This window comes from Dermochelys coriacea, chromosome 1 (assembly GCF_009764565.3).
Source record: "Dermochelys coriacea isolate rDerCor1 chromosome 1, rDerCor1.pri.v4, whole genome shotgun sequence".
NCBI classification, from domain to species: domain Eukaryota; kingdom Metazoa; phylum Chordata; order Testudines; family Dermochelyidae; genus Dermochelys; species Dermochelys coriacea.
The window spans coordinates 151,368,701-151,389,117 of record NC_050068.2 but is presented as its reverse complement, the minus strand read 5'-3'; the positions used below and the strand labels follow the sequence as shown (position 1 = coordinate 151,389,117).

The 20,417-nt window shown below is 45.5% G+C and overlaps 1 protein-coding gene across 1 annotated transcript in view; it reads right to left on the bottom strand.

Moving 5' to 3' along the window:
* The window catches only part of LANCL3 (LanC like 3), a 51,402-nt gene extending 31,506 nt beyond the window's left edge, over nucleotides 1–19,896 (bottom strand). Inside the window, exons 1-3 of the mRNA XM_043505491.1 lie at nucleotides 19,816–19,896; nucleotides 18,733–18,829; nucleotides 17,998–18,644 (exon numbers count right to left, since the gene is read on the bottom strand). Coding sequence (XP_043361426.1) covers nucleotides 17,998–18,644; nucleotides 18,733–18,829; nucleotides 19,816–19,896 — 825 coding nt within the window. The remainder of the gene's footprint in view (nucleotides 1–17,997; nucleotides 18,645–18,732; nucleotides 18,830–19,815) is intronic.
* Between the last annotated feature and the right edge of the window lie 521 nt (nucleotides 19,897–20,417).

Here is a 20,417-nt window from a genome sequence, read left to right as displayed (position 1 = left end):
AGACCACAGTTTTAATGATCCTAATGCTACCTCTGATTCTGCTGGACTATGCTGCTAGAAACTTTCAAAAAGATACAGAATTATTTCTGCTGACTCATGCTGACAGGTGGGTCCTACTAGTTTACACAGGATATACAGGGCATCCCTCTTTGAGGGAGAAGGACCTAGAGGCAGGAACAGAAGGGTCCTCCAAAACAAACCATATGAACAACAGGTTAGGGGAGTGCTTACATTGAGGTTTACATGGTGGTGGTATTATATTTTAAGTAAACAATAAAGGAAAACCACAGAAAAACAGTGAGTTTGGCCCATAAGCAGAGTGTACATACTTTGGTTAGAACCTGGGAGGAACTCCACTTGTTTACCTCCCTTTTTAGTTTATAGTGGGGACAGGATGACATATCATGACTTAAACTCTCGTGATACAGTATTCCAAACAAGTTTGATAAAATATGTTGTCCCATCTTGCTACATAGAAAGTAAAACGTGTTACAACACAGATGCCCTGAATTGCGCCAGACAAACTTGGATTGGTACAGTTAGCGCTGTACCATAGACAGGCTCTTAATCAATCAGTTTTGCCAAGTCAAGAAATAAAGACGCTAACATGAGCATTCAGGAAACAAAACTAAGGAGACTGATTATTTGGCCTATTTAAAAAGAAGCTTCTTGAGTTGTAGAAGTTTGTAATCGTAATTTTGCATACCAGTCCATAAATCTTATGGTTATGATTCCCTTGTTATACTTCATATATTTGCCCAGCATCACTTACTTGTAAGCGAGGTACTTAGATGGCACAATTTTAACTACTAGTATTAGGTAAGTAAACTGCAGAATACCACCAGTGCAGAACACCCACCATTTGCCACTAAATGATGCACTGACTGAATAGTGGAAGTCTGCTCAAATAATCTCCCTATTTTTTTTCTATCCCCAGGCCCAAATATTCTTAAGAATGGCTTCTACCTCCTGTGCATCAAAATCTAAGCATGACCATGCTTACATTTCCTGACTGCTGTGCACCAGGGACTGAATCACTACACTCAGGTGCACTAGTTACAATTAACCCTCTGACATGTAAAGCCATTGAGTTAGCGAGGGAAGAAGTGAAGAGATAAATCAGCCATACCAGATGGCTAAATGCCTTGAACAGCTAGAGGGCGTATTTAAAATTCACTGTCATGATTAAAATAATGTTATTTTTGTTGGTCAGCAATGTTATCTGACAGTCAGTTAATCTTGTTCACAATGCATTGCTCTTCAGCAAGAGCTACTAAGCCAAAAATATCAGGGATGCTGAGTAACTGCAAGAAGAATGAATTTATAATTCTTCTCTCATACACCAGAGTATTCTGAACTGAGAAACAGCAAATGACCCAGCAACAACTTGTATTGCTATTAAGATACTTTATGATGTATTTGTCTACACTGAAACAACTATTCCAATTCTTTTGCCACTGCTACTCAGACAAAAAATCATCAGTTCAGTAATTACTACCTGAAAATAATCTTACACTACAGATATGAAATAACAGCCTTTGGGAGAATATTTTAATTGTATTCCATCTTGCTGGACTGGACTTGAAGTTATGTCACACCACATCATGTTACATCCCATTCCCATCAACATTCAAAGTATCTTGTGACAGATACAGATGAAAAGGCAATTTGACATACCGCCTCATCAGAAATTGTCACTTGATTGAATACACCATTATTCTGATACAAAAAGTTATATGCAAATCAACTGGAAAACAAGCTCCCAGTTTTTGGTGAATGCCTTAAACAATGTGTCTGCATACCTCATCTGTTGCAATAACCCCACAACAGCAATGTAGGCCTATGGAATCAGGAGACTTAACTATTTTAAATTCCTCTCAGTTGCTTCCAGCACACCTCCTCCCCAACTTGCAGATAGTGCTAAACACAGCAGCATCCCTATTCACTGGATTGAGGAGCCGTGAGCACATTGCACCTGCTCTTACTTCTGGGGGAATTCTGGCCAAAAAATTAAAAATTCTGCGCACAGTATTTGAAAATTCTGCATATTTTGTCAGAATAACGCAATATAATCACACCCGTTTCAATTATTTTGGTAACTTATATCAAAATACCTGTCAGCAAGTACGTCCAACAATACAGACAACAAAAAAGGTTTGGGAAATGTTTTTTAACAAATAGATTCCTTACTAGGCATATTAATACAGAACTTTGAGTAACAATTTATTTAAACTACAATACAGAACCTTATTTCCCACAAAGACTTGGTGGAATCAGGGATAATGGAGGAGCTGAGGGACAGGGAAGTAATTGCTGGGAAGGAGCCTGGGAGTGAACCTGGAGGGTTGTTGGATGTGGTTGGGAGAAGAATGGAACAGGGCTTTTTGGGGAAAGATGAGGGGAAGGGATTGTTAGGGAGCCTTCCCCATGCAGACCCTGTCCCCATATGTCCCTTCACCCCCTCTCCTCATCCCCATGTGTCCCTGTACCCCCATTCAGCCACCTCCCCTATCCCCTGTGGCCTTGCACCTCCCACCCCCATATGGCCCTGCACCCCAATTCCTATTCAGCTCCTGCCCCAGTCTAACCCCCTACTAGCCCTTTTGACCCCCAGTCTATGTGACCATCCAGCAGCCCCATATGCCCCGCTCTGTCTGTCTCCCCGATATCCTGTGCCTCCTCACCTTGCCCTGAGAGCAGGGTGTTGTGAGGAACACAGCCTCTCCTCCTCCCTATCAGCGGCTGGCAGTTCTAGCCTGTGAGATGGCTGCCCTCTGTTCGGGTGCCACAGCAGCTCCTGGTGGCCAAAAGGCATAACTGCAGTGCCTCTCTGGTAGAATGTATTTTCTAGAGAGAAAAAAAAATCTGCAGGGAACATGAATTCTGCACATGTGCAGTGGCACAGAATTCCCCCAGAAGTAAATCTGCATTCTTTATACTAGCTTCCTATACAGTGGTGGATTGATTTTAAGATGGTCCTGTTGAATTAACAGAGAGGAAGCTGGCCCTGTTGGTTTAATAGGGAAGAATCTCTATATCTGACATCTCCTAGTCATGGTTAAGGCTACGATTTAGTCATGGGTATTGTTAGTACAAGTCATGGACAGGTCACGGGCAATAAAAAAAAAGGTCACAGGCAATGAATTTTTGTTTACTGCCTGTGACCTGTCCATGACTTGTACTAAAAATACCTGTGATTAAATCTTCGGCGGTGGGGGAGATGGATGTCCTGGGAGCCACCTGAGCAGCTGGCCCTGGAGCCTGCTGCTTGGGCAGCTGTGGAATCAGCCACCCTGGCTCCTGCAGAAGTCATGGAAGTGACTTCCATGACAGATAAGGAACCCTAGTCATGGTGAATATCTGTGCTCAGATCTACCCACAGTTGAACACTGAATCTTAGATTCCTATAACAACTCTTAGTGTATAGCACTCAGTCCCCTGGAATACCTGACTCAACTTATCTCTTCTTACTTTCAGAAATTTTTTTCATTTGTATTCACTGTAGGCCCCTATGGCAGACCAGTCCCTTCCTGCTCCTTTTTTACTGGCAGCACATCCTTTGGCTTTTTAACTTTTTAATCCTCATTATATGGTTCGGTTTGTGATGGTTTTTAACTGTATTGTACTTTAAATTATTCATGCAACACCTTGAGTGCCTCGAGAGAAGTTAATATATTATATATAGTGTAGTACTATATATAAATGAAAAAATAAAGTGAAAAATGTCAATGTTAGGAGGAGTATAGGTTTCAGAGTAGCAGCCGTGTTAGTCTGTATTTGCAAAAAGAAAAGGAGAACTTGTGGCACCTTAGAGACTAACACATTTATTTGAGCATAAGCTTTTGTGAGCTACAGCTCACTTCATCGGATGCATTTGGTGAAAATACAGTGGGGAGATTTATATACACACACAGAGAAAATGAAACAATGGGTTTTATCATACACACTGTAAGGAGAGTGATCACTTAAGATGAGCCATCACCAGCAGCGGGGGGGGGGAAAGGAGGAAAACCTTTCATGGTGACAAGCAAGGTAGGCTATTTCCAGCAGTTAACAAGAACATCTGAGGAACAGTGGGGGGTGGGGTGGGGTGGGGGGAGAAATAACATGGGGAAATAGTTTTACTTTGTGTAATGACTCATCCATTCCCAGTCTCTATTCAATTCTAAGTTAATTGTATCCAGTTTGCAAATTAATTCCAATTCAGCAGTCTTTCGTTGGAGTCTGGTTTTGAAGTTTTTTTGTTGAAGGATAGCCACCCTCAGGTCTGTAATCGAGTGACCGGAGAGATTGAAGGGTTCTCCGACTGGTTTTTGAATGTTATAATTCTTGACGTCTGATGTGTCCATTTATTCTTTTACGTAGAGACTGTCCAGTTTGACCAATGTACATGGCAGAGGGGCATTGCTGGCACATGATGGCATATATCACATTGGTAGATGCGCAGGTGAACGAGCCTCTGATAGTGTGGCTGATGTGATTAGGCCCTATGACGATGTCCCCTGAATAGATATGTGGACAGAGTTGGCAACGGGCTTTGTTGCAAGGATAGATTCCTGGGTTAGTTGTTCTGTTGTGTGGTGTGTGGTTGCTGGTGAGTATTTGCTTCAGGTTGGGGGGCTGTCTGTAAGCAAAGACTGGCCTGTCTCCCAAGATCTGTGAGAGTGATGGGTCGTCCTTCAGGATAGGTTGTAGATCCTTGATGATGCGTTGGAGGGGTTTTAGTTGGGGGCTGAAGGTGATGGCTAGTGGCGTTCTGTTGTTTTCTTTGTTGGGCCTGTCCTGTAGTAGGTGACTTCTGGGTACTCTTCTGGCTCTGTCAATCTGTTTCTTCACTTCAGCAGGTGGGTATTGTAGTTGTAGGAATGCATGATAGAGATCTTGTAGGTGTTTGTCTCTGTCTGAGGGGTTGGAGCAAATGCGGTTATATCGTAGCGCTTGGCTGTAGACAATGGATCGAGTGGTATGATCTGGATGAAAGCTAGAGGCATGTAGGTAGGAATAGCGGTCAGTAGGTTTCCGATATAGGGTGGTGTTTATGTGACCATCGCTTATTAGCACCGTAGTGTCCAGGAAGTGGATCTCTTGTGTGGACTTGTCCAGGCTGAGGTTGATGGTGGGATGGAAATTGTTAAAATCATGGTGGAATTCCTCAAGAGCTTCTTTTCCATGGGTCCAGATGATGAAGATGTCATCAATGTAGCGCAAGTAGAGTAGGGGCATTAGGGGACGAGAGCTGAGGAAGCGTTGTTCTAAGTCAGGCATAAAAATGTTGGCATACTGTGGCGCCATGCGGGTACCCATCGCAGTGCCGCTGATTTGAAGGTATACATTGTCACCAAATGTGAAATAGTTATGGGTCAGGACAAAGTCACAAAGTTCAGCCACCAGGTTAGCCATGACAGTATCGGGGATACTGTTCCTGACGGCTTGTAGTCCATCTTTGTGTGGAATGTTGGTGTAGAGGGCTTCTACATCCATAGTGGCTAGGATGGTGTTTTTAGGAAGATCACCAATGGACTGTAGTTTCCTCAGGAAGTCAGTGGTGTCTCGAAGATAGCGGGGAGTGCTGGTAACGAAGGGCCTGAGGAGGGAGTCTACATAGCCAGACAATCCTGCTGTCAGGGTGCCAATGCCTGAGATGATGCGGCGTCCAGGATTTCCAGGTTTATGGATCTTGGGTAGCAGATAGAATACCCCAGGTCGGGGCTCCAGGGGTGTGTCTGTGCGGATTTGTTCTTGTGCTTTTTCAGGGAGTTTCTTGAGCAAATGCTGTAGTTTCTTTTGGTAACTCTCAGTGGGATCAGAGGGTAATGGCTTGTAGAAAGTGGTGTTGGAGAGCTGCCTAGTAGCCTCTTGTTCATACTCCGACCTATTCATGACGATAGCACCTCCTTTGTCAGCCTTTTTGATTATGATGTCAGAGTTGTTTCTGAGGCTGTGGATGGCACTGTGTTCTGCATGGCTGAGGTTATGGGGTAAGCGATGCTGCTTTTCCACAATTTCAGCTCGTGCACGTCGGCGGAAGCAGTCTATGTAGAAATCCAGGCTGCTGTTTCGACCTTCAGGAGGAGTCCACCCAGAATCCTTCTTTTTGTAGTGTTGGCAGGAAGGTCTCTGTGGGTTAATATGTTGGTCAGAGGTGTGTTGGAAATATTCCTTGAGTCTGAGACGTCGAAAATAGGATTCTAGGTCACCACAGAACTGTATCATGTTCGTGGGGGTGGAGAGGCAAAAGGAGAGGCCCCGAGACAGGACAGATTCTTCTGCTGGGCTAAGAGTATAGTTGGATAGATTAACAATATTGCTGGGTGGGTTACGGGAACCATTGTTGTGGCCCCTTGTGGCATATAGTAGTTTAGATAGCTTAGTGTCCTTTTTCTTTTGTAGAGAAGCAAAGTGTGTTTTGTAAATGGCTTGTCTAGTTTTTGTAAAGTCCAGCCACGAGGAAGTTTGTGTAGAAGGTTGGTTCTTTATGAGAGTATCCAGTTTTGAGAGCTCATTCTTAATCTTTCCCTGTTTGCTGTAGAGGATGTTGATCAGGTGGTTCCGCAGTTTCTTTGAGAGTGTGTGGCACAAGCTGTCAGCATAGTCTGTGTGGTATGTAGATTGTAATGGATTTTTTACCTTCAGTCCTTTCGGTATGATGTCCATCTGTTTGCATTTGGAGAGGAAGATGATGTCTGTCTGTATCTGTGCGAGTTTTTTCATGAAGTTGACAGATTTCCACTCTATACGGCTAAATTCAGTGCCTTGCATAATGACAGGTTTCAGAGTAGCAGCCGTGAGAGAAGGATTCTGGGTGGACTCCTCCTAAAGGTCGAAACAGCAGACTGGACTTCTACATAGAGTGCTTCTGCCGACGTACACGGGCTGAAATTGTGGAAAAGCAGCATCACTTGCCCCATAACCTCAGCCGTGCAGAACACAATGCCATCCACAGCCTCAGAAACAACTCTGACATCATAATCAAAAAGGCTGACAAAGGAAGTGCTGTTGTCATCATGAATAGGTTGGAATATGAACAAGAGGCTGCTAGGCAGCTCTCCAACACCACTTTCTACAAGCCATTACCCTCTGATCCCACTGAGGGTTACCAAAAGAAACTACACCATTTGCTCAAGAAACTCCCTGAAAAAGCACAAGAACAAATCCGCACAGACACACCCCTAGAACCCTGACCTGGGGTATTCTATCTGCTACCCAAGATCCATAAACCTGGAAATCCTGGACGCCCCATCATCTCAGGCATTGGCACCCTGACAGCAGGATTGTCTGGCTATGTAGACTCCCTCCTCAGGCCCTACGTTATCAGCACTCCCAGCTATCTTCGAAACACCACTGACTTCCTGAGGAAACTACAATCTATCGGTGATCTGAGGGTGGCTATCCTTCAACAAAAAAACTTCAAAACCAGACTCCAACGAGAGACTGCTGAATTGGAATTAATTTGCAAACTGGATACAATTAACTTAGAATTGAATAGAGACTGGGAATGGATGAGTCATTACACAAAGTAAAACTATTTCCCCATGTTATTTCTCCCCCCCCCATCCCACCCCCCACTGTCCCTCAGATGTTCTTGTTAACTGCTGGAAATAGCCTACCTTGCTTGTCACCATGAAAGGTTTTCCTCCTTTCCCCCACCCCGCTGCTGCTGATGGCTCATCTTAAGTGATCACTCTCCTTACAGTGTGTATGATAAAACCCATTGTTTCATGTTCTCTGTGTGTGTATATAAATCTCCCCGCTGTATTTTCCACCAAATGCATCCGATGAAGTGAGCTGTAGCTCACGAAAGCTTATGCTCTAATAAATTTGTTAGTCTCTAAGGTGCCACAAGTACTCCTTTTCTTTTTGCGAATACAGACTAACACGGCTGCTACTCTGAAAATTAAAAAGGTCAGTATTTGCCAACTGACACCATGGTTATCACAGTTATTTCCTGTAAGCAGAATCTGTGGCTGCTCAGATACCACTGTGTATAAATGCTGACAATAAAAGTGACTTCTCCATGTGTATCTGTGTACTTGTGTGAAGAAAAAATGGTGACAAGAGCGAAAACAAGGAAAGAGAAAAAAGAACCACTGGAGACAACTGAAGAGGCAGTAAGACACAGACTGTAAATTGCCCTAGGGATCCACACAAACATTGTGTATAAGGAAATCATTGAGATTTTGGACCTGTGAGCTAGTAATTAGACCAAAAGATGAAGGTCAGCAACAATGACCTAGGGTGATCAGATTTGCAAAGCGAGAAAACAGGATACCTATTGCTGTGGGGGGCAGGGGAAAAAGAAAGGGCTTTGGTGGAGGTGGGTTCAGTGGAGGGATAGAAGGGTTTTGGAGCTGGGGGGTGGAGGTGGGGGAAAAGAGAGAAAGACGCCTACTCCTTCTCCTCTTCTTCAAACAAGCAACCCTCCTTCCTACCCAACCATCGCCTCTTTCACAATAAAATCCTGGACAGATAAAGTTAAAACAAACAGTAGAGTTGGAGAAAACAGTGTTTGCTAGAGCTGACTGAAAAATGGGACATTTTTCATTAAGATTTTCATTTAAAATATGACCTCGTTTTTGTCAAAATAAATATATATTTTTCAAGCAGCTCTAGGATTTACCTCTCTAACTGTATCTCTGGGGTGGGGGGGGGGGGAAAGGTGTCTCACAATCCCATCCCTTATACTATATTTTCTAGCCTCTGGGCTAGACTTTTAACTGGTGTGAATTAGCATAGCCCCTCACTGCCACCAATGCACCTATGCCAATTCACATCAGCTAAGAATCTTGCAAGAGGACCTGCTTTCATTTTTTTAAACTGTACCCTGCTTCAAGTTCTATTTTATTTCTTGCTCTTATTCTCTTTCTCTCTGAATTCTATTCCTTGTGGGATGTTGGTTCTTAAATATTTATCTTGTTTTGTGCTCTGTCTTTCTCACTTTTTCTCTGCTCTTCTCTTCTCCCCACTCCTTCTCATCTCCCAGTTCTCCCTCCCATCTCTCTCCCTCTCTCTCTCTCTCTCACACACACACACGCACACACTCTGCCATACTCATTCGCACAGTTTAATTTCCTAACCTTGGACCCGATTCTGTCCCCTGCAAGACAGGATGAAACTTCATGTAGTGAGGAAAATCAGGCCAAAATACTGCATTTACATTAGTGTTTCAAAAGGAGGGTGTAAGGGACTGCGGAAGACTTTATTACGGCCTAGCTAGGGAACTTTCGCTTTCTCAAGCCGAGAGGTTACTGTGGGGCATAGATAGCTGCTTTGTTATTGTAGAAGATAGTTCTTGAAGGACACAGCTGCTGTGTTATTGCAGGATATAGATAGTTTCTGAAGAACATAGCTGCTTTGCATGGCCCTTCGCCAGGTAGTAGAAAGCTCCCCTTTAAGAAGCACCTAATTCTGTATTGATGAGCTGTTTTTGTGTAGTGCTTACTAACGCTGACTGTCTGCCCCTCCGTTGGACTCCGTCCCAGGCAGAGCTCCAGTGTGCTGGGTTCCCTGCCTTCGTGACTGCAACGCTTGGAGTCCCCGTTGCGGGTGGGTCACTAACCTTCAGTAAAGCCAATAACTCACAGCTGTGTGTAAGCCTCTTTTTCTCAGAGTACTCCTGCCGGACCTGTGGTGCTTTGAGCACCGTGGCCCAGAACAGAGGGGTACATAGGGGTAACAAATATAGCTATATAAAGAAGCATTATAATGGCAAAGGATTTCCTTACGTTCTTACAAAAATTTGTCATAAGAATTTGGGAAATTGGAGACAGTTTACTTTGTATATTGCTCCCTGAGAAACTGCTTAAATTCCAGCATCAAACTGATCATAAATTTCTAATAATCTGAACAATAGTAGTATGCGCACCTCAGGCTAGCCTGAATCAAAGTTCCTTGGATTCAAATGTTTTGCTGGCTCTGGATGCCTACAGGGATCACTTACCACTCAGGCACACATGTAACAATCTCCAGAGCATGGGTTCAGACGCATCTTGACAAACACACCTGTGCCCTGACCCCACATGCCTGCAATGCCTCTAAGTGTTTGCATAGTGGCTTACATATCATCTTTGATGGCAATACTATAGGTAAAGCTCATTTTAAAAGGACTTTTTAGCCTTGTCCATGGATTATTCCAGAACTAAGGTTTGCCTTTGTATCACATGTAACAATACAGCACATCTTCCTCCAACGCTTTCGGATGCATTCTGTCAGATGGATCTCTGATCCGTCTGCACTGTTTCCCATGTGAGGGGGAGAGAGGCAGGAAAACTCACAGCCATTGTTGTTCCATCCCCTAGGCTGGGAACATAACACACAACTATGAAGAGGAGAGGAATACTTCGCATGTAACAGCCGCCCCTCTAGCCGTTTAAAGAGTGACACTGGCTGATTTTAAGAGAGACTGAACAGTTCTCCGTGATGATGTATTTGTTGAGTGACAGTGTGCTAGACGCAGAGGAACAGTATCCATAGCATAGGCCTCCAAGATGTGGAATTAAAAGAAGAGGGATGGAAATGTAGGGCTCCACTCTGGACACAGGAGACTTCTTTGGGGGGAAAACGGTAAATATCTGTTAAATATAACTTTGTAATTTGGATTATTCATAAACTCAGTTGCTTCCTCAGCTAAGATAGTGAAGTATAGATACATTTTTTTCAACAGCATGAAGAAATGTATAGACACCTGACATCACTTTTGTGAGAGATTCTCCTTTTATAATACAAGAATGTATGCCCCCAGGATATCAGTTAGACAAGGTGGATAAGGTAATATTGAACCAACAGAAGTTGGTCCAATGAAAAACACTACCTCACCCGCCTTGTCTCTGTAATAAACAAATGTCAGATTACTATCATTCTTCAGATATCAGCTATCAAAATCCTTATTACTACTGGATGTGACAAGTTTCAGAGTGGTAGCCATGTATGTGATGTGATGTACTGGATGTGAGATTGTCTGCGTGCCTTACAACCTTGTGTGTCAATCAAATATCCAATTCTGAATGACTCTGCTGTGAGATCTGTGTATGACAATACACAGCAATAGATTTGAAGATCAACATTATCAAAACAAAATTCTGCCTTTTATATTTAAAGCAGATAATGAGTATTTCACACATACTTATTTGCACCTGTGATACCACTCAGATTTTTGAAGTTTATCTAGTATTAGTCATGTATCCCAACCTCAGAATTTGCATCCTGATTTTGAAAAAGTGTGGCTTTGTTTTGGTCCATTATAGAGATAGGTTCCGACATTCAGATCTGAACTGCATTCTGAGTCTGAACACCCACAATATTGATTTGTTTAGGCCTATTTGTAGGTTAGACCTCCCACTTTAAACTGTCAATTTAACTTCACTAATAAAAAGCACTTAAAATTTAAAATCTAGTCTAAATAGGTGCACTGGAAAATCAGGGAGGGGGGGAGCATATATTTCAGGGAACTAGTGTGGGAGGGAAAGACCTTCACCTCTGTTGGTTCCTGCTTTAAAACCAGTCCTAGTCCATGTGACCAAAAAATCTATATCAAAAGAGCGCAGTAGCCTGTACAAAATAAGTGATGATTGAAATATTGTTCCAACAGGTGTCCAGAAAACCACCACAATATTTTACAGTACTTGGCAGTCTAAGCAAAGAGTAAATATTGAATGAGCATGGAAACTGAATCAACCCCGACCTCAAAATTAGTTAGATCAGAATTGAGTTACATTAGAAGAGCAGTGTGGGGAAGTCTGCACAACAGCGGCCTATTCTGTATCTCTAATGAAGACAAATGGATGACGACAGACTCCAGAGTGATCCATCCAAGATCTTTCAAAATCCTTACATTCACTATAAACACATTTGTATTTAATGTTTAACAGTCATAGACCTGTGGATCCCAGGAATGTTTAAGAGCAGAGCAAAAAGAGTGGGTGGCAGGGGGAGCGGGAGGGAAAGAATGAAAGATGTGAACAGAAGAGTGCAAACAGAATCTCTTAAATTCTGGGTACAGAAAGAGTACGTGGAAGGAGGTAGACCAGCAAGAGATGTCTGGGGAATTGGAGAAGAGCAGCAAAAACAGCTTTTTCACTACCCTGACCTTTGTAAACCACTTCGAGGTCTACTGATGAAAAGTCCTATAGAAGAGTGAAGTATTATTATTTCAGATTATATAACATGCAGTTTGATTCACCCATGGAGTACACTGGCCTCTGCCCGAGCAGCAGAAAGTTCACCCCAATATGGGTTTGAGGAAACAAAAAACTTCTGCAACCTCTGCACCACTGGGGGAACTGTGGCCAACCAAACCAGCCCCAGAAATGGATGGTTCAGACCAGGGAAGTGGTGTGGCCATGATGCCCAGAGAAAATGCTGATTAAGTCTCTTCTCACGGGATTCCCGTGGTGCTTCAAAAGCAATTTAAAGCCACCATCCTCTTGTGGAAACCTCAAAAGGGGAGGGCAGCAGCACAAACCCTGCTTGTTCTCTCTCATAACATACTGGTATGGGTCACTACGGTCACTTCTGGTACCCCCCACCACCAATGTAGGTTAATCAAGCCAGTAGGTGTTACAAGTGTACAGGTTATTGAGAGAAAACCTCAACCCTATTCAAAAAGGCCGTAAAAATCTCAAGAGGTTGGTAACACAACAATTTTAATTCTTTATCCTTTCCTCCATCTTCAGATAGTGACAAGGACACCACTAAAAGAAGGTATAGGGGAATAAGCCAGATCAGCTAATGGCATGCTTCCTAAATAGGGAAATGGACAGAAACACCACCACAATAAAAGGAAAGGGAAGGGGGAAAACGTTATATCATTAATAAAAGGAATACAAACAGTTTAATGGACTTTTTACCATTGTGGGACATATGCATATCCATCCATGGGCATCTGTGGGGACATATGCATTCTGTGGGATATCTAACTACTGAAGAAGCATAAAAAATGTGCAGAATTGGGAAAACTGATGTAATTTTAGGAGAAAACATGTGACTCGTTACCCCTTCTCACCTGGTATGTTACTTGCCAGATGGGAAGGGATTATTTTTTTTTCTCAAAACAAGACAAGCAATGCAGTGACTGAAGGGAAGTCACGAAGGATAAACTATCTAGAACTAAAAGAAAAGGAGTACTTGTGTCACCTTAGAGACTAACAAATTTATTAGAGCATAAGCTTTCGAGAGCTCACTTCATCGGATGCATCCGATGAAGTGAGCTGTAGCTCACGAAAGCTTATGCTCTAATAAATTTGTTAGTCTCTAAGGTGACACAAGTACTCCTTTTCTTTTTGCGAATACAGACTAACACGGCTGCTACTCTGAAACCTATCTAGAACTAAAATCACTAATGGGAAATTAACGCAAATCCCTAGACGGGCAAACAAGTCTGTAAAAGTACCACCCCCAGGGGGAAATTGCATATCCTGGTTTTCACCAGGTTCAAAAGGCCCAACAAACACAGAACTAAGACTTGTATAAAATGGGCAGCCTGCTACAGACACGGGATCATTCTCACTCTACGCAAGTACTGATTTGACTCTGGGACCAAGAAAGACTGACCCTGCAAAAGGTGTTTGAAGGACTTTGAAACCTACCAGGGTTTTCATGTGGAAAATGACACCTGGAAAGGCACTTACATATAAGCTGTTTATGGTTTTCAAGATATGTTTTCTTTGGAGTGCTTTTGTTCTAAATAAATATTTTGCTTTATGAAGGCTGGTTGACTAACCCTGGCATAGCCCCTGGGAAAGAACAGGACAGCGAGCGGTGAACTAAACACAATGAATGGCAGGAGCAATTGCAGCCTACATTCTATCTGGAGGGAGGGGACCGCTAGTTTCCATACCGAGAAAAGTGATGGCTAAAGGCCTGAGACCTAAGTGGAGTGTCCTCAGGCAAACCTTGAAGGGGCAATGCTTAATTTGTGCCAGGGCTTGCCAGGGCTGAGCTTCAGCACCTCTAAGCTTGGCAGTTCATAGCCGCAGCACCTCTGGGCTTGCTGCATCAGTTATGAATGTAAAAAAATTGCTTGATCCTTGGCAACTCTTTCACTACAAATTAAGTGCTGTGAAGGGGTCAGAGGCGCCATTACCTCGGGAACTGTGAAGGGGTCAGAGGCGCCATTACCTCGGGAACTGTGAAGGGGTCAGAGGCGCCATTACCTCGGGAACTGTGAAGAAAGCATTACAAAAAGATGTATTCAAAGGAAGATATAACTGAAAAAAAACTCCCTAGGTACACTGAAAATACTTGGATAAAAGACTATGTAGCATCTATATTTTATAAAAATGTAATGAGCACAAATGACACATTCTCTATCAGGACAATATTTCACCTCCCTCTATATGTGAAGCTTCAGTTGCAATTTAATGGAACCTAATCAAGATACATATTCTGTTGAATCTTATTATTCCTAATGAACAGTATCATCACACATAAAGGGCCAAATCCTGCAAAATGTCACTAACATAAGCAATCTCTACTTGTGCAAATAGTTCCACTGAAGTCACCGGGACAACTTGTGTACAGTTGTAAACCCCTCCTAACCATCAGCAAGGAAGTGTCTCTTCTTTTCATGAGCTCAAGGGTAGTCAAGTGAATTCACCTTGTTGAGCAGGCAGTAAGCCCTCTGCAGGCTAATTGGAATTTTAAGGCTCCAGGACAATAAGTGAGGCTGAGCAGAATCAGGGCTCAATATCTAAGCTAAATTTGTACCCACTAAAATAAAGGTGAAAAAAACTTGATACATTGAAAAATGTAACCATAAAGCATTTCTTCAAGGGTGATCAATTTCTCAGAACCTAGGTGATAGTTTAATTTAATCGGGGGAAGAGCAACAGCATAGCATCAAGAGCAATGGCCCTGATTTAATGTAAGGGACGAATTTCTCTTTGTGCTATCAATGTTTACTTGGCAGCCTCAAGAAAATAAACTTGGGAAATAAGAAAACATTCTGCAACAAGTCAACAGTGAGATTATGCATAATCAAATTATGGGAGGTAGTGTTTTGTAATATTTAGAGCAAGGACATATTGTTTCTATTTCTGAACTCCATTGACACCGTGTGACCTTGAGTAACAAGTGACACATAACCTCTCTGTGCCTCAGTTTCCTCATTTGTAAAAGACTATAGGATGTGGCCCTAGGATGTGCTTGCTAAAATATTCCATAGCAGGATGGGAACTTTAATTAGCAGACAAATTATATCAGCATAGGTATATACACTTCAGGCTAAGGTTACTTTTCTTATTTTGAAGGGTGGCTTTAGTTATTTTACTTCTTTTTCCCCCCTTTCAACATTAGTGAAAGGGATAAGTAAAATTAAATGTGGGAGGAAGCACAGTTTAGTGGTAAAAACACAGAAAAGGAGTCATGAGATTTGGATTCTATTGCCAGTTCTGTCACACACTTGCTCCATGACCTTTGGCGTGTGACCTTCTCTGCGTCACTGTTAAACCAATCTGTTAAATGGAGACCACAACATATACATACTTCACTGGGCTCTTGGGAGGCTTCACTCCTTAGGGCCAGGTAGACTGAGCTTGGACTTTCAGCAAGTGCTGTTGAGTAGGCAGTGGAAGGATCTTTCGTCTCCTTGCATTGCCCCATACAAGAGCCCAGCATAACTGCCGTCTCCAAACTCAAGAGAGGGTAGAGACTGCTCCCTGCTTGCACTCTAAGAGCACAAGTCACATCAAAGGGAATAATAAGTGCAGGAGCCCTGTTCATTGCTCCACACCGTACAGAACAGCTGACCCATCGCGAAGATAGAAGGAACCCTATACCATAATAAGCATGTGTATGAGCAGAGTGCACATTCCCACTGTGCACCCTGAAGCTCCAGAATGGCTTGTACCTTTCTGAGGCAATATCCCTCCTGGGTTCCCCCAGAGTGGTACTGCCCTGTGCTGCACCCAATATTGTGCTGTGCCTACATACCACCTTTTGGCTCTGTATATGGCATCCTCGGATGGAAGGTGCTATCACTGTTCCCTCTAAGCAGTGCGTGTGTGTGCACGCACACAGATCCTAAACCCCGTGCACACAGCGAAACACCGCACGCACAAAAATTTGCACAGAAGAAATTTTTTGCACACACGGCCTGTCAAAAATTAGAGGGAACATTGGATGCTATAGAAGTGCACAATATTATTGTTGTTAAATATCTCTGGTTAATAAGCTGAACAAGGACAAAAAATAACATTTAAACATGTACAGTAAGTGTCTCTTATTTAATTGGCTTAACATTCTTGTTGCCTTTAATGGCTGCTTAATTATGCTGATGTCCCCTAAACCCTCCATTGTATGAATTTCCTTGGACTGCCACTGCAGTGATTGGTTTCAGAGTAGCAGCCGTGTTAGTCTGTATTCGCAAAAAGAAAAGGAGGACTTGTGGCACCTTAGAGACTAACAAATTTATTTGAGCTTAAGCTTTCGTGAGCTACAGCTCACTTCATCGGATGCATTTGGTGGAAAAAACTGCAGTGATTGGTATAGGATAAGGCAGAATTGCTCCTGTTTACATTTTATTTCCCAGTAGTTGTTTCATCTCCCAGGAGAAAAAAGCCAGAAGCATAAGAACTTGCAAATGAGTGCTTCATAGAAAAAAAAAAAAAAAAAAAAGCAAAAAACCAAAAATCGGACATCACAAGAGGACTGGAAAAAGAATTTAACAAATATCTGTTTAGATACAACACTGACTACTCTCTGACAAACTTTACTGCAAATGAGAATTATTATTATTTATTCAGTGGCAGCTGTGAGTGGACCAAGGCCCACCAAATTGTCATGACATTTTACACCAGCAGAGGATCTGCCCCAAGGTAGCATGCTATTTCTATTCAAGTCAATGGCAAAGACAACCACAATTTAATCCTAGATTTAAAAAAAAAAAAAAAAAAAAACCCAACAACAACAACAACAAACCTCACCTCCCCTTTTGGCACCAAAGTAAGTTGCCAGCCTTTTCAAAACAGCTCTGAAAATTGGATTCTGGGCTCTTTGGGAAATTCTCACAAATTTCAAATTCTGAGTGTTTTTGAAAATCTGGCCCAGCCAATCCCAAGAATATCATTGCTAATTATCATAACTGTTATTATTCCATATCAATCAACAACTGTTTTAATATCTGCTTTCTAATACCTTCCCTGAGACGCCCGAAGTAAGCCCTGCAGTTCATTCAACACCGAGGAATTGCCCTCCTCACCAAACGACCAGGACCTGCACTGTGAAGGCTGTGAGCTTGATTTGTATCATGACAGGTTTCAGAGCAGCAGCCGCGTTAGTCTGTATCCGCAAAAAGACAAGGAGGACTTGGGGCCCCTTAGAGACTAACGCATTTATTTGAGCATAAGCTTTCGTGAGCTACAGCTCGCTTCATCGGATGCATCCTAACCGATGAAGCGAGCTGTAGCTCAGGAAAGCTTATGCTCTAATAAATGCGTTCGTCTCTCAGGGGCCCCAAGTCCTCCTTGTCTTTTTTTGTTTTGATTTGTATCAGACCGCCTTATAAGGAGAAAGACCACAGTCTACCTGCTTTCGGTCCTCAGCGGCCTCTCTTTCCATTCAGTTTTCCACAACGCCGCATCCTTATTCTAGGCTGCCTTTCAACCAGGCACACAAAGGGCAAAGGCTCCGGGGATGCAGCCCCATCCCCGCTTGGCAAAAGATTGGGCTTCTTGGCGGACAGTCCAACAGCCATTCAGTAAAAGCCAATGGACTCTGGCACCCCCGACAAGCCGCAAGGCGGGACTCCCAGCTACGGCCCCAGCCCGGGCGGGAGAGGGAGCGGTCGGGAGCGACAGCCCCTGCCTGACGCGGCACCTTCTCCCGGGGAGGGACCAAGCCTGACACCGCGCGGGGGGTCCCTGACTAGGAGGCCCCGGCCCGGCCCGGCGCGGGCGCTGGCGCGAGCCCCCCGCCCCCACCCGGCCCGGGCTCAGCCCAGCCCAGCCCAGCCCAGCCCGCCGGGGAAGGCGACGGCGAGGCGCGGCCCGGCCCGGCCGCCTTGACCTCCATGCCCAGCTTCTGCTTGAGCAGCAGGGCGGCGCACAGGTAGCCGGCCCGGCCCACGAAGAGCTCGTCGGAGCCGCGCTCCAGGAAGGCGACGGGGGCGCAGACCTGGCTCAGCTCCCGGAAGCGGCCCAGCAGCCGGCCGAAGTCGGGCAGCCCCAGGCCTTGGTAGACGAGCGCGGCCACCGCGTAGACCCCGGCCCCGCCGAGCAGGAAGGCGGCCCGCGTGTCGGCCTCCGGCTCGCCCCGCTCCTCCTCGTAGCGCACGCAGGCGTCGACGAGGCGCCGGGCCGCCCGCAGGGAGGTGTCCCGGGCCGGGGCCAGGAGCGGGCAGCGCGCCGCGTGCTCCAGCATGTAGGCCACCCCGGCCAGCCCGCCGCCGCCCTCCAGCGGGGGCACCTGCCGCAGGATGCGCTCGATGGTGGAGGCGACCCAGGGCACCACCGCCTCGTGGCGCTGCCCGGCCGGCAGGCTGCCCGCGTAGCCACCGAAGCGGTTGGCGAAGCAGCGCTGGCTCTCCGTGCCCCCGCCGAGCCGGGCTGCACCGGCGGGAAGGGAGGGTCCCTGCTGTAGCAGGGGCCCCGCAGGAGCTGGGCGAGCAGCCCGCGGCGGCTGCGCCGAAATGGGAGCGGGGGGCGGGGATTCCGCTTACGAGTCCGTCCCCGCGGCCTTGCTCCCTTCGCGAGCCGATTGCCGGGACTGGCTCCAGCCCTGGGTTCAGTGGCTCGGAGAAACCCCGCCGCCGCCGCCGCCTCCTGCGGCTGCTCCCCACACGGAGAATCTGCGCCAGCAGGAGGCCGCCTCGCCCCGGCCCCGCCAAGCCGCTGTCGCCCTGGGCTGCAGATGCGGCTGTCAAGCGGGAGGGCGCATCACCTGCCCCAGCCGTAGCGGAGGGCGGGCGAGGAGAGAGGAGGGAAGCCAATGGCCCGCTGCAGCCCCTAGCTGGCCCCGCTCGGCGCTTCCTCACGACAGGCGGAGAAAGGGGAGCGTGGCTTGGATTGATCCAGCCCGACAGCCTGGCTAACGCAAATCCAGGAGGCTGGCGATCGCGACAGGCGTTTGGATAAGCCTGGCTGTTTTCCCTTGGGTCTCCGCCCCCCAGCGACTAGGGTTGCCAACTCTGGTTTGGCCCTATTCCTGGAGGTTTCATTAGATGACATAATCTTTAATTAAAGGTTAATCTTTAATTCCTGGAGAGTCTAGGACAATCCTGGAGGTTTGGCAACCCTAACAGAGGCATGCTGGATCTCCCTCGTGGTGGTACTGCAAGGGCAAGCAGGTTCCTGGGCCAGGCTCTGTTCTTTGTCCCCTGCAGCTGCCTAAAGGGGCTGTAAACCAGCAGAAACAGCTCCCACGGAATAACCCCAACCCCAACCCCTGCGCTCTCCATTACCCCTCCTTATAACCTCTAGCCTTGGGGTGTGTGCCAAGGAAGAGGTGAGTGGTCAGAGTGCAACTGAGCTGCAGCTGTTCTTGGCTGTGGAATAGCCCTTAAGGGGCCATTGCAGCCCAACATAAATTAGAGCATACTGGAAGCCAAACAGGCATCCAGCAGAACAGAAGGTAGAGAGGAGATGCAAATGTGGCAAAAGCCCCCACTGACTCTCATTTCCTCATTCCTGTGCCATGCAGAGTTTGGGAGGAACAGAGATGTTGGCCTATTTTCAATGGAGTAACTCATCCTGATTTACACCAATACTGTAGAGATTCCGAGTTTTAAAACTACAGCTCTCAACAGCTGTAGTACCAAATACTATATTTGGTCAGGGCCATATCTTTCCCTTCCTATGTGAAGGTACACAATATGAATGCGCTTACCTTCAATGAGGCGTGACTTCTGTCCTCCTGTTGATCTCCCATGCAGAAGGTGGGGCTAGTGATGGCATGGCCGTTGCTCATGGTCTCTGTTCCACACAGAAAGCTGAACCTTTGTCTACAGTATGGTTATGTTGCTATAACCCTGTAGCATAGACACGGACTACAGCAACAGAAGGGGTTTTTCCATGGCTGTAGGAACTCCACCTACCCAAGCAACGGTAGCTAGACATAGCTGTGGCACTCAGGGGGTATGGATTTTTCATACCCATGACTGCTGTAGCTATATTGACTGAAGTTTTATGTGTAGACCAGGCCTGAGATAAGAGCAGCTGCAGAAGCAGCCAAAGGAAAGACTTGCATTAAGAAAACAGTATAAAATGGGACCCAGCTGGGGCCACCCCAGCCCTCCCTATTCTTGGACCCAGAACTGTGCAGGGGAAACTACAGGCTGGATAGCATCTCCCTTCCCTTCTGCCATGGAGCCTGCCGAAGCAGGGACTTTCACACATTCAGAGAACTTCCTACTGTTTTTATGGGAATTTCTCTACCCTGTGCTGATTGGCCATTTCCTACAACCCTCCCCATACTCCTCCCTCACAGTC